At 42.5% G+C, this 12857-nt stretch overlaps 1 protein-coding gene and 1 long non-coding RNA gene across 2 annotated transcripts in view; one reads left to right on the plus strand and one right to left on the minus strand.

Annotated features, from left to right (window-relative positions):
- Positions 1-12857, plus strand: part of ITFG1 (integrin alpha FG-GAP repeat containing 1) — a 73647-nt gene that overhangs the window by 38590 nt on the left and 22200 nt on the right. The window contains exon 10 of the mRNA XM_085071923.1: positions 9456-9628. Coding sequence (XP_084928049.1) covers positions 9456-9628 — 173 coding nt within the window. The remainder of the gene's footprint in view (positions 1-9455; positions 9629-12857) is intronic.
- LOC146432337 (uncharacterized) overlaps positions 1-12857 on the minus strand; it is a 136989-nt gene that overhangs the window by 34857 nt on the left and 89275 nt on the right. The gene's annotated exons all lie outside the window — the stretch shown is intronic.

The raw sequence follows: 12857 nt of genomic DNA on the forward strand, positions 1-12857 counted from the left end.
GAAAGCATAACTCTGCATTTGGTAATTTATATATTTTAGCCTTCTGATCTTGGCAGCTCTGTTCTCAGAAGTCACATTTTGCTGTGCACACTTGTGTTTGGTTGGTTGTGGTTGTTGGTTTCTTGTTTTGGTTTGGATTTGGTTTTTTTTACATTCATCCCCTGTAAACACAGAACACAGACAATGGATTATAGCATTGCTGGATGCACGGTGGTACAGCAGAGTTTAAATTATGGGTCAGAGCCTTTGTACAAAGCAATGGATGCTCAGTTGGTGATCCTTGCATTGCTTCTGCTCCAGGGGAGAGCTCGGGCTGTGGCCACATGCTGGAACGGCTGAGTAGCTGGGGTGCTCCTTGCCAAAGGACAGCTACGCTTCAGCTCTCAGTTTAGTTCCTTGCTCTTGATAATATAAGAATTAAACTGCACTTGAGTTTTGGTGCTCAAGTAGATTTGAGACAAATATTCTAAATTAAAGTAATTTCACTGTAGAAAGTGAACCCCACACAAATAGCTGGAACCCCTGAGAGCAGTGGGGTCTGAGAACCAGTTCTGGTAGCCCTTGTTCAGGATAGGTTCCCAGAAGGAAGTGATGCAGTGGTGGCAGGGGAAGGTGTGGGTCAATTTGCATAATATCAGTAGTATTTTCCTTTCTAAGGTAAAGCCTGTTATTGTAACCTGCTCTGAAGTAACATTGCATACAGCCAGTCTTTATCTTGCTTCATTATTTCATTTTTTTGATAGGAGGAAACTATTTAGTCACAAATACATCAGGTGCTTAACCTATGTTTAATTTGCTTACTCAGTTTAGCAATTTCATTGTGTAGTTTCAATTGGAAAATAATTTCCATGATAATGACCTTTGAGATAAAGATTAGAAGTTAAATATTGTCACTTTATTTTAAACAGCAAAGAATCCAAGAGATTCTCACCCTGCTAGAAAAAAAGTTTTTAAAAGTATTTAGACTTACCTAGAAACTTTAAAGCAATTTTCCCTGCCTATTTTTAGAATTACTTTAATTAAAAATGACAGTATCAAATGGCATGTAATAATGACTTGTTCTGGCCTAACCTTTTTAAAGGATTCTACCTAGAATACTCTTTTCTTGCACTCATCAGGAGGTGATGGAGCTTTTTCCTTTGAAACTTTTTTCGGTTCTGAAACAGTCAAAAGTGTCAATGTCTTCATTCATATGTCTGCAGCTTTTCCCGTGTGTTGCATGCTTCCTTCAGGTAGAAGTTAATTCTTATATTTATTTGGAAGTGCAATGTTTCATTTTAGTGATTTTGGTCATTGTGAGGTCAGATGACAAGCTTTGACAGAATAGGTTAATCTTCATGAGAAATTATAAACTTCACGGCAACAGACTGGAATAAATTCTGTTTACTAATCACTTTACAATTTGAGGGAAATAATAAGGAGCCATTTAAGTGGAGAATGTGCTTCAATAAGGGAATTGTATCCCTTGTGGAACAGGTAGGTGATTATAGGGAATCTGTGAGAAACCAAGAAATTGCAAGTGTATTATTGAAAAAAGTAGAAGATTCTGTGTATCCACTGTCTTTGTTCAGTCTTTGCTGTAGGGTTTTGTGGCTTATGTTTCTAGGTAAGGCTATAGCAACAAATTCTTGTTTTCAGAATTTTTTTTTTTTTTAAGAAACCTACTGATCTCAGATCTGAAAGATCTCAAATAAGATAGCATTCTTAGAAAAAATACTATGCCTACAGTAACTGGGCCTGGTTCTGTCCTGCATGTTTGCTATAGCATTTGATGAAACCAAATGAGAAACAGTTAACACAGTTCCATGATAGTATGTGATGCTTTGGGATGAAATACATAGCAATCAGAAATACACAGCTGTACAATCAGTGACTCTAAAACTTATGCTGAGGAGAAGCAGGCAATGCATGTCAGCCTTTGGAGTTGTTCAAGTTAGATCCTGTCTGTCAGTGTATTTCTCATGATGTCTTTGGCCCAACTGGATGGCTACTGGAAAGCCAGGCCAAGCTAGGAGAAATATTTCAAGGATAATCTTTCACCATAGGTTTAAATTTATGTCATGTTGTTTGGAGGGGTGGTTAAGTATTAGAAGTACCTCAGATTTTCTTCTTTTGGGTGGTGGAGCAGAAGTAAAGGCCAACAAAATACACACGAGTGACTTAAGGAGATACAGACCTACTAAGATTTTAAAGGAATGTGAATGTTTCCATGGCAACAGCAGAATTGCTGTCAGATCCAAGTGGAATCCTATATGCTGTTTCAGATTGTGGCAGGTGTTAGGACACCTCATACTTCTTTAAATTCACCTGCAATAGCTACAGTCTAATCTGAGAAATGTTTTAAAGTCCTTGGTAGTGTTTAATGTAGAAACTCTAGATACTGTGATATTCTTAGAGATGACTAATCTTTCTTTAATTTTGCCAAGTGTTTGGTATGATTTTTCATTTGTTTCTTGAGGCAAACACTATTGTTTCAGTCCCTTCATCTGAGAGTTTCTTCGTGGGCTTGATGATTCTTATAATCTTTCTCGGTACAATAGAAAGGTTATAGCTTTATTCCTCTTGGAAATCTAGCAGGTCTGAAGTAGAACACAGCAGTGCATCCTACAGCAAACCCCTGGTTTTTGTAGACTCATTCTCTAGGCTGGAGAGGGAGGTGACAGCATCGATTATCAGCTGCAGTCAGTCAATGTCAGAAGTTTTTCCTTATTCCTGTGTACCAGTTTAAAGGGGGGGATGGATTCAGCTGCTGTAGTTTTCAGAAATGTCATATTCTACAAGATCTTCTCATTCTAAGTTGCTTGTCTTTCTGAAAGCAGCTGTGGGACTGTGAGCATTGAAAACATGACTTTTACTGTTTTGATTACTTTCTTCTATGATTCTAAACCAATGGCTGGGGATTGTCATCTTCTGGGCTTTGAACACCATAAATTAATGGTGTAAAGTATAGTAATTTCCTCAGCTGTATAAGGGATTCAGGTGACCCTTGTATGCACTGAAAGCCTAATGCATCCTGAAATGCTGGGAGTTATTTGTTGTGCGCAGCTGAGCTGCAGCACATGTGTACAGAGAGAGGGAGGGAACCCCAGGGGAAAGGACTTGTGTTCCTTCTGTGGCAGCTCTTTCAGGCCACTCTTGATGCTCATCTTTGGCATTTCCAGAAAATGCATTAGCCAGGAATGGGCTACCAATTTCCACACTTTGTGACTTGTGCTGGCTCCCTGCACATGTTCTGTGGCATGGAAGCAGCCGCTGGCTGGGAGTGGTCTCTGTGCTTCATGGGTTTCTGGTCATAATTTAAAAATGGAGGTGTGTTAATCCCACAGTTTGGGCTCAAAGACCTGCTCACAGGCTTTCAAGCAAGAGAAGTGCCTTCTCTGATGTACAGAAGAACGTGGACTTGGTAAGAAATGAGCCCTTTTACAGTAACTGCAAGGAGCTTTAGATTTTTCTCAAAGCCCCAGATCTTTTTCTGTTGCAGTTTAGGAGGATGTTACAGCAGACTTTACCCTAGAGCTTCTCTACCCGGCCCAGTTCAGCGCCTCAGTGCTCTAAACCCCCTGTCCCAGGGCTGGACACTGCGCTCTCACCGGCCGGGGAGCCATAAGGCTAGCTCTGGTTCGTCTGCTTCCACAACCGGCGGTGATAAAGGAGGCGAGGAGGGTCTATGCGTTGTGTCCATGGAAGATGTTTATTCGCATGGTGCAGCAGAGGCCAACGACCTCCCCGAGGCAGAGATGCCTCACATGCACAGCCACATGTGGTGCATAGACACACGTGGAGCATAGACAACAAGATGGCGGAGGGTAAGGGGTTTTATAGGGAAACAGAGAGGGGCAGGGACAGCACACAGGCCCAGTGACCTCTGGGTACAGGGGAGGTACAGGGGCGGAGTTAGGAGTACAGGAACCAATAGGGGAAACCCGAGGGAGTGGCCAGGGCCACGTGGGGTTAGGGTACAGGAACCAATAGGGAAAACTGGGGGCGTGGCTAGGACTATGTGGAGTAGGGAAGGCAGGACAATAGGTGACAAGTACAGTCGTTAAGAAAGGGGTGTGGGGAACTTGCAGCTATTATCACAATATTTCCCCATTTTTTACTAAATTAAAGAGGGAAAGGCTTTTCCTAAAAACTTTCATAGCAAATTTTTAAATAACAGGAAAATGGTAAAACAACATAATGTAAAGCAATAACAAAATTAGTTTTGCTGTGAGTATGGGGAAAACGATGATGCAGTTGGCTGATTTTGATGTTGGAGTTTAGTACAGGTTGAATTTTCGGACTGCAGTCATGTTTCTAGTTTGTTTTTCTTTTGCTGGGGCTGCTAAGATGAAGGCAGGGTTTGCAGCAGCAACGGGGTTGTCACCGAAGTCTTTCTCAGCTTAGGAGAGGGAGAAATCTTTGGACGCAGCGCAGCTCCGCTGGGTGACACACAGCTCTTCCCTGCTGTGGCTCTGCCGGGTCTGGAACATTTCCACTAGGCCCCAGCACGGCTAGACGGCAGCACAGCTTCAGGGACTGCTCTGGCGCAGCTCCACCGGGCTCCGGGGGCAGTGTCTGCCGCGGGGAGCTAGAGGTGCGGCCCCACCGGCTCCTCCGAGCCTGCCGCGAGCAACTGGAGGTGCGGCTCTGCTCCCGGCCAGGCCATAGCTGCTTCTGGCTGAGAGGGAACACCTGAGAGGATGGGAGGAGGGGCCCGCACCGAAGAGAAACACTCAGATGGGGAAGGATCTGTAACCGAAGGGAGCGCTCACCGACGCGGGGGGAGGGGCTACAACGGAACACGAGGGATGCAGGGGGTGGGGCTTTGGCAAGCCCGGGAAAATTTTAAGGGGAAGAAGGCAACATGGCGTGCCTGACCATGCGGCCGGCGCCATATTGGAAAACACGTGGAGTCAGCTCGGCTGAGGTTTGGGGCACAGGAAAGGAGGTTAGCAGGGATCTCGAGTTAGAGTGATTAGTTTTAACCTGGGAAAGGGACAGGAGAGGCTGAAAAACGTACGATCAGCTCTCTCCTGAGGGACAGAGGGGGAGCACGAGCTGGTGGAGGAGGGGGTGCTACCAACACATGGCCGGCACCATGTTGGGGGATACATGCAGGGGAAGGTGCTTATTAGGGAGAGAACAAGGGTTTTTCACTGCCAGATAACTAAATAAAACAAAACACAGATTAGTTTACTTTATCTCTCGCGCGCAAAAACTTCTCACACAACAGCTGATTCTCCACTCCTTATAAAATATGTCTAATTTTATAAGAAAAACTTCTCCCAAAATGGGGGCACAAAACTTAGGTCTCCCCTTGTTAGAAATGGGTTTTTTCTTGTCGAGATTTCGCATGGAGCGCGACTCCCTTCACCTCGACAAGACGCCACCTCTAACCCTCCACCCACACCGAGGCAAAAAGAACAAACTAAAAAGAAAAAAGGGACCCCCGTACCAAGCCGACCAGGCCTCCACCGGCTTCCCTCCCAAGGGGCTTTCCAGAGGGCTTACCAAGCACGGAGAATCAAAAAAAAGCACTCGGGATGGTCCACCGCCGTTCGGCCGACCTCCTTGAAAAGCGCGACTTTTTTCCAGAGGCTACCGGCCGCCCCTTCGGTCTTCTCGCTGAATGCAAGCTTCTCGTCGGGGAAATGGCTTCTCAAATGCGACTACTCCCCTGCCGCAGTTGCGGCTGCAGGGGGACGCTTTCCAGGGTGGCTTCTGCCCCACGTTGGGCGCCATTTGTTGCGGTTTAGGAGGATGTTACAGCAGACTTTACCCTAGAGCTTCTCTACCCGGCCCAGTTCAGCGCCTCAGTGCTCCAAACCCTCTGTCCCAGGGCTGGACACTGCGCTCTCACCGGCCGGGGAGCCATAAGGCTAGCTCTGGTTCGTCTGCTTCCACAACCGGCGGTGATAAAGGAGGCGAGGAGGGTCTATGCGTTGTGTCCATGGAAGATGTTTATTCGCATGGTGCAGCAGAGGCCAACGACCTCCCCGAGGCAGAGATGCCTCGAGGGCGAAGGCCTCACATGCACAGCCACATGTGGAGCATAGACACACGTGGAGCATAGACGGCAAGATGGCGGAGGGTAAGGGGTTTTATAGGGAAACAGAGAGGGGCAGGGACAGCACACAGGCCCAGTGACCTCTGGGTACAGGGGAGGTACAGGGGCGGAGTTAGGAGTACAGGAACCAATAGGGGAAACCCGAGGGAGTGGCCAGGGCCACGTGGGGTTAGGGTACAGGAACCAATAGGGAAAACTGGGGGCGCGGCTAGGACTATGTGGAGTAGGGAAGGCAGGACAATAGGTGACAAGTACAGTCGTTAAGAAAGGGGTGTGGGGAACTTGCAGCCATTATCACAATATTTTTCAAAATGAAAATGATGCTGTTTTGATAGGGCAGAAAAGCATTCTCTTTTCAACTTCTTCAAATACAAATGTTTGAAGAGTTTAAAATCCAATTTTCAAGCACTTAAATGTTTTTTGTATTTTAGCCTACAAATCATTAATTAAAGGATCCAAAATATCTATATAAATGTTTTAAGTAATGGCATTAGTGATGCTATGCAATAGAATATAACAAAAAAGGAAGAAGTAAATTGATTTTTCTGATTAATTTTTATGTGTTCATTTAAAATTTCTTTTAAAAATACACTTACTCAGTTTTTCAGTCTTTTCTCATCTGAGCTGTGTAGGAGAAATCATATGATCAGAAAACTGGAAAAAATAGCTTCATGTGTCCTCATTATACCCATCTATTTTGATCTTAGAAATTTAAAAATTAATTTTAGTCTTTTTCTATTAAAATAGTAACAGCAAACGTGAAGCTTAAAATAATTGTCTGGATTATCAAATACAAAAGAAGCAGGAGATTTATATTGTTGACAAACACACTTTCATTTTTTTGCCTTTTGTACTGAAATATACGTCCTGAGGCACACGAACAATTAATCTTGCATTCCATTACACAATACTGCAGCTCGTAATAGAAATCTACAGAAGGCGTTTTGCCAAAAGCATGGATTCCTCTGAATTTAAACTGTCAGGGTAAGTTACATCTGGTGCTGGGATGTGATCTGGTTATGCAGCAAACAAGGCTGATGTTCCTGAAGTGTTACACAGCTGCTCTTAGGGAAAGTCCCCCAGCTGCTTCAGTGGCATGGATGGATTTACTCTGTGGCATCAATGGTGCAGATGCTTGGTAGCAATAGGTGATGTTTTTGCTCACATCTTCTTTTATATCTCATTGTGGACCTCAAGAATGTGTAATTGCCTTCTATGAATCACTCTGAATAGAGTTAAAAATGAAACAAATTCATATTTATGCCTAAAAATTCATTTTTAATTTTGTCTCTTTAAGATAGTGTCACCATACCTGGGAACATTTAGAAAGTATATGATGGATATAATTGGATTTTACTGCAATGACTGTGTGAACTATACCATGTAAAGTAAAAGCTATATTACATTTCATGGTTCTGGTTTCAATCACTGTTTTTCAAAATTAGAGTATTTTGCAATAATATTGTTTCATCTGTCTTCTGCATGACAAGTGAGTGCTAAGAAATCCAGCTCTTTGAAAAATTTCCCTCAGGGTAAGAGTCTTTTCCTTATTTTCTGTTTCTTAGATTTCTCCAAACCTTCAGCAACTAAGAATAGCTAGCTAGACACGTGCATGTGGTGGGGTGTGAGGGTCCAAGTGTGTTTCATTCCAGGTTTGACTTTCCAGCAGGTGCTGCAGATCATGATTCAGTTCAAAGCCTACATGGGCAGCACACACTGAGTGTGCAGTGACAGGCACAACTGCCCCAGGCTGCTCAGCCATCTCAGGGATCCAAACAACACTGACCTTAGTGCACTTCTGCAGTCATTTGGGGGCTTCTCTAAACTGCCTGTGGTTGTATGCAATCCCGAGGGCTCAGTCACGTGTCACACACGATTGCCATGTGGCAGAAATGTTGATTACTGGGCTGTGTCAGCAAGGGAGTCTTGCCATGGCAGGGTATGACACTGTCATGGGTCTTGTTCTGGTTCCTGAAATAGCTAAATTAAGGCTTGGGTGAGAGACATGTAAGATCTGTTAAGTGCTTTTGATGTTGATGATAACGATCCTTTGAGATGGCACCCCTCTGTCCTTTTGGAGGCTTTGTCAGTTAGTTGACATATAAAATTACTTCTGACTTTTAAAATGACACTGATTTTTTTTCTGTAGCATTGAAATGTTAGCCTTGGCACTTCAGCTTCATACTAACTTGCAAAATTACCTTGATTTTAATTAAGATAAATTCCTATTTAGCACCTCTGCAGCACTTTGGAAAGTAAGTGCAGATGCATTCTATTTCTTGTCCTGGAGAAATTATACTTTGCATTTCTTTTGTACTTTCGGTTTGATACTTTAATCTTAATTTCTTATCAAACAGTTCAGTATCTGGTGCTTCTGGGGAGATAGGAGGCAAATTCAAGCTCTTGAACTTCTAAATATCCATGAATAATAGAATTGTTCAAGCTGAAATGAACCTTGGGAGATCCAGCCTTGTGCCTTAAGCAGGAACAAACTGAATTTAGAGCACGTTGTTTAGAGCTTTGTCCAGTCAGACTTTGAAAATCTCCAAGGACAAAGATCCTGCAACTTCTCAGGGCCTTGTTTCTAGTTTAATTTGGTTGTTTAATCAGAACCTCCCTTGTGTCAGTCTGACCATTTTCTCTTGCTCTTCTGCCATGTATCACAGTAGAGAGCCTGGCTCCATCTTCTCACCTGGCTCCTTGCCGGCATTGCAAGATCCTGCCTAAATCTTCTGCTCTCCAAACAAGCCCTGTACCCTCAGCCTGTCCTCTGAGGAAATAGTCAGTGCCTGACCATCTTGTTGGCCCTTCTCTGGACACACTCAGCATTCTCAAATCCCTGGTGAAGGGATTTACTCCCTGGCACAAGGTGTTGGTAGCTGAGTATCTCTTTGCCCATCCTTGCCTTTCTAGGTCCCTTCCAAATGGCCATTCTGTCCTGCAGCATACTGAAAGTATCCAACAATTTGGTGTTAGCCACAAATCTAAAGAGGCTGCATCCATTCTCCAGCTTTAGTGATGCCTATTGGATTGCCTTGCATTTCCAGGGAAAAAAACTCAGGATCTCATGGCCCTGATGGTTTGGGCTTACCTAAACTTAAAGATTAGTATAAATTCCAGGCAAACCTGAATTTCAGTTAGGGTGTTCCTGAATGTCTCCATATACTGGTTGTATTCTTACAACTTTAACTATATTTTCATGTTCTGGAATAACTAAGTTCATAAAAAATACTTCAAATTATTCTTTTCATTTGGTGACAGAATTAGGAAATAATCCTTATTTGTAAATGGTTAAGAATCCTGATGAACTGAAGAAGTGTCAGCTGTTTTAAATAAGATTACATTGTTTATAGAAATAAAATTGATTTCTTTACCTAGCTGGTTTATTTTTTGTTTTATTTTACAGTGGATTCCAGTCTTGCAAGACTTCAGAAATAAAGACACAGTCTGGGGCTTTGTACCATATCAAAATGACAAATCTTCAACAGAAATTTCATTTCCAATTACACTTCATATTGGAGATTACAATATGGATGGCTACCCAGATGCACTTGCTATACTGAAGAACACTTCTGGAAGGTAGAGTATGTGCAAACGTAGAAATAAAGCTGTCGGATTCATGTTCAATCATCAGTCATTGAAATTACTCCAGTGCATCTCATTCATTTTATCAAGTGAACAAGACTTTTGATCTCTGCTAAGTGTTTGCCTTTGAACAAAAGGGTGCATTTACATGCTACATTCAGAATGCAGAATTGTATAGGTTCAAACTGTGACTCTGGGTGGGGAATTGCATCAGGAACTGGAGTATGAGGCAGCATTTTAGGCACTTTTCCCAGAACTCAGGGGCTGATTCTCTCCCTTTCCCAAGTCATCTTCTGTAAATTCCTGCCTTCAGCTGTCAGTGCTGACTAGTAACACCGGGCTGCTGAGAGCTGGGGAACCTGTTCTGTGCTGTCACATGGAGTGAGCACTGACTGGTGACTCTGCTGAAAAATGCAATAGTCATTTGCCCTTTTTGAGAACCAGGAATTTACCAGTGATTTTTATATTGTCCAAGTCTAACTGAAAATAAATAACACACGCCCCCAGAAAAGAAGCTTCTAACCTTTCTTATTAAATTTTTCAGTGTAAACTTCTCATCCTCCTTTTTTTTCTAATTTTTTTGTCCTTGCTTGCTTTCCCAATACTTTCTCCTGCTACCATCTGGTGCTAGGTGGGAGAGGGCATGTGGGGCTGCTCGCAGGGAGACAGTTATACGTGGAGGAGTCAGTGATCCATGTAAGAGCTGAGCCGAGTAGGTGCATTCCCGAGCTGTTCACACGTGCCGCCTGGCTGCGGGATGAACGCAGCTGATCAGAACGGAGCAGCCTGTGGGCAGCTCTCACCTGGCACCTGGGGATGCTGCTGCTGGCATGTCCTTATCTTTACCTTGAAGTGTAGCAGCATGTTTGCATATGAACATGCTTTTGCTTGACAGTAGGAATGATGAATAGACTTGTTTACTTTGGGGAAAAACTGAGAGCCCTAGAGACCATGGTGCCAGTGAACCTCAGTAGAGACAGGATATGTGCACGTGCTGTGCCTGATTGGAGTCTGTCTGTGCTGCACAGCTGACTCTGCCAGCATCTGAAGAGATGTAAGATTATCTGTGCTATTCCCTTTTTCTTCACGTCATTGCTTGTGAAATGTATTTCAACCCATACTTTATGGAGCCTTAATGTCTTCCTTACTTGACAAACACTTGCAGTAACGCATTACAAAGCAAAATAAGTCTCTCATACAGATGCATTTGTTACTTTCCTCTACATGGTATTTTGGATGAGTTCGGGTGCAGGTTCAGAGTTTGAATGAACACCCAATAAGGAAAACGAGTTAGGAGCTCACTTTGATGCTTCAGACACTAAGAGAATTTGATGCTGAAGTCCAAGAAGTCAATTCAGGTCTTCTAGTGGTTGCCCAAACATGAGTCACCCACTGACATTTTTGTGTTAGAGTTCTTCAGATAGTGACACACACCTAAAAATGACCCAGTTTGAAGAGTAGCGTGCCTGTGTTCAGCCTACATGATGTGATTCATGACAAGGCTGTGAGCAGCTGAGCTCTGTCTGTACCTCTGAGCCTTAAAATAACAGCAGAGCAGCTGTTTCTATTCAGACACGGCAGACGAGAAGGAGGCGATGCTGTTACTGCCCAGAACTTGCCAGGCAAAGTTAAAGCAGTCAGGCCCTGAATGTCAGTTGTTTCACTCTAGACTTTCCTCAGCTGGGAGTTTGCATCTTCTGTTCAGCAGTCATTGAATAAAGACTGCAGGCAGTCTAGAGAGCAAACTAGAACCAGCCTTCTCTTTGCCAGAGGAACACAGTGACATCAGAACTGTAAAGCTGCTGTCCTTGCTTTTGCTTAAGCTTCAGAAATCTTGTGTTTTGAGCTGTACTATCATGTGTATCCTGATAGCTGGTGCACTTCATGAAGATTTGTGGAGTTTAGAAATGTGCTTGAAGCTATTTTAAGATTCTTAGGAGTCTCTGTCCTCTGCCTGGTGTATAATTATGGCAGTGTAATACCATGTAAAATCATTAAACAGTTTGTAAATAGTTACTCATGTAGAAGCCCAGAAGGCACCTATGTCTTGTTGCAGAGAACTACTGTGATACACTTGTATTCTCTTTGCTTCTGATTTTGTTTGCTTATTCAGTTGAGGGCATTTAAAATTATTTTTAAACTTGACATCAAAGTTGAGTGACACAGCAAGGCATAAGGACTGAAGGTACTGGCAGATGATGTGACAAACTATTAAAAGGGAGGTTCAGAAAACTGAGGAATTCTGGTAAAAACAGAGTAAGTAACCTGAAAATCAAGTAGTACATTGCATATTAACATTGTATATATCCAGTGTTTGTAGAAAAGTAATGGAAACATGCCTTGTACTTTGGGATGGGAATGAAAGTCACTTTTTTTTACACTCACTATGAAATGTCACATTCAATATTAATTCATTGGTTCTGAGAGACTTAAGTAAATACTTCCTTTTAAAATGTCTAACTGGGTCACTGATTGGAGAGAACTAAAACAGTGTGGGAATTAAATTAAAAGCTGTCCTTAAATTAGAGCAAATTAAAATGAAAACCTTATTTAATCGATTTTAAACACTTCTGGATCAAGCTGTTTATTTCTTTCTCTGAAGCCTTTCATGCTACATCTACAGATCTAATTTCAGTGATTGATTACTGTGATTAAATGATAAAAGCATTTTTGTAAACTCTTGACCTCAATCTGTGCTATCATTTAGGAAGCCTGGTTTTTACTTGCTGCCTGTAACATAAAGAAATTAAAGGAGGCAGAAACAATTTTGTTCATCTGAAACTGTACCAATACATGATAATGGAAGAAAAGGATTAAAATCAATTATATGCTTCCATCGCAATTCATGAAAGTACTTTCAGATCAAATCCTTACAAATCCCTACAAAAGACTGAAATAAAGATACCATAGTAGGGCATAACGTTGGCTTACTGTCCTGCCCAGTGGGCAAGTCAATAGCTTCAAGTATTGTCAGAACTGTTATAAGACTCTGCTGTTTCATCTTCTGCCATAACCCTTTGATTTCAAATTACAGTGTGTAATATTCTGACAGTGTGGAGACATTCCTTAACAGAAACAACAGAAAGGAATCTCACTTGTGGTTGCAAGTGTTGTGGGGGGTTGAACTTTTTGAGTCTTTATTAAGACTCGATAAATTCCAACAGGGGAAGGTGCTAAATTCACTGTAGATCCTTACATATTTGTCTGTTCAGTCTGAATTCTT

The sequence above is a fragment of the Lichenostomus cassidix genome, chromosome 11 (assembly GCF_008360975.1).
Source record: "Lichenostomus cassidix isolate B80296 chromosome 11, HeHo_3.0, whole genome shotgun sequence".
Taxonomy (NCBI): Eukaryota; Metazoa; Chordata; class Aves; order Passeriformes; family Meliphagidae; genus Lichenostomus; species Lichenostomus cassidix.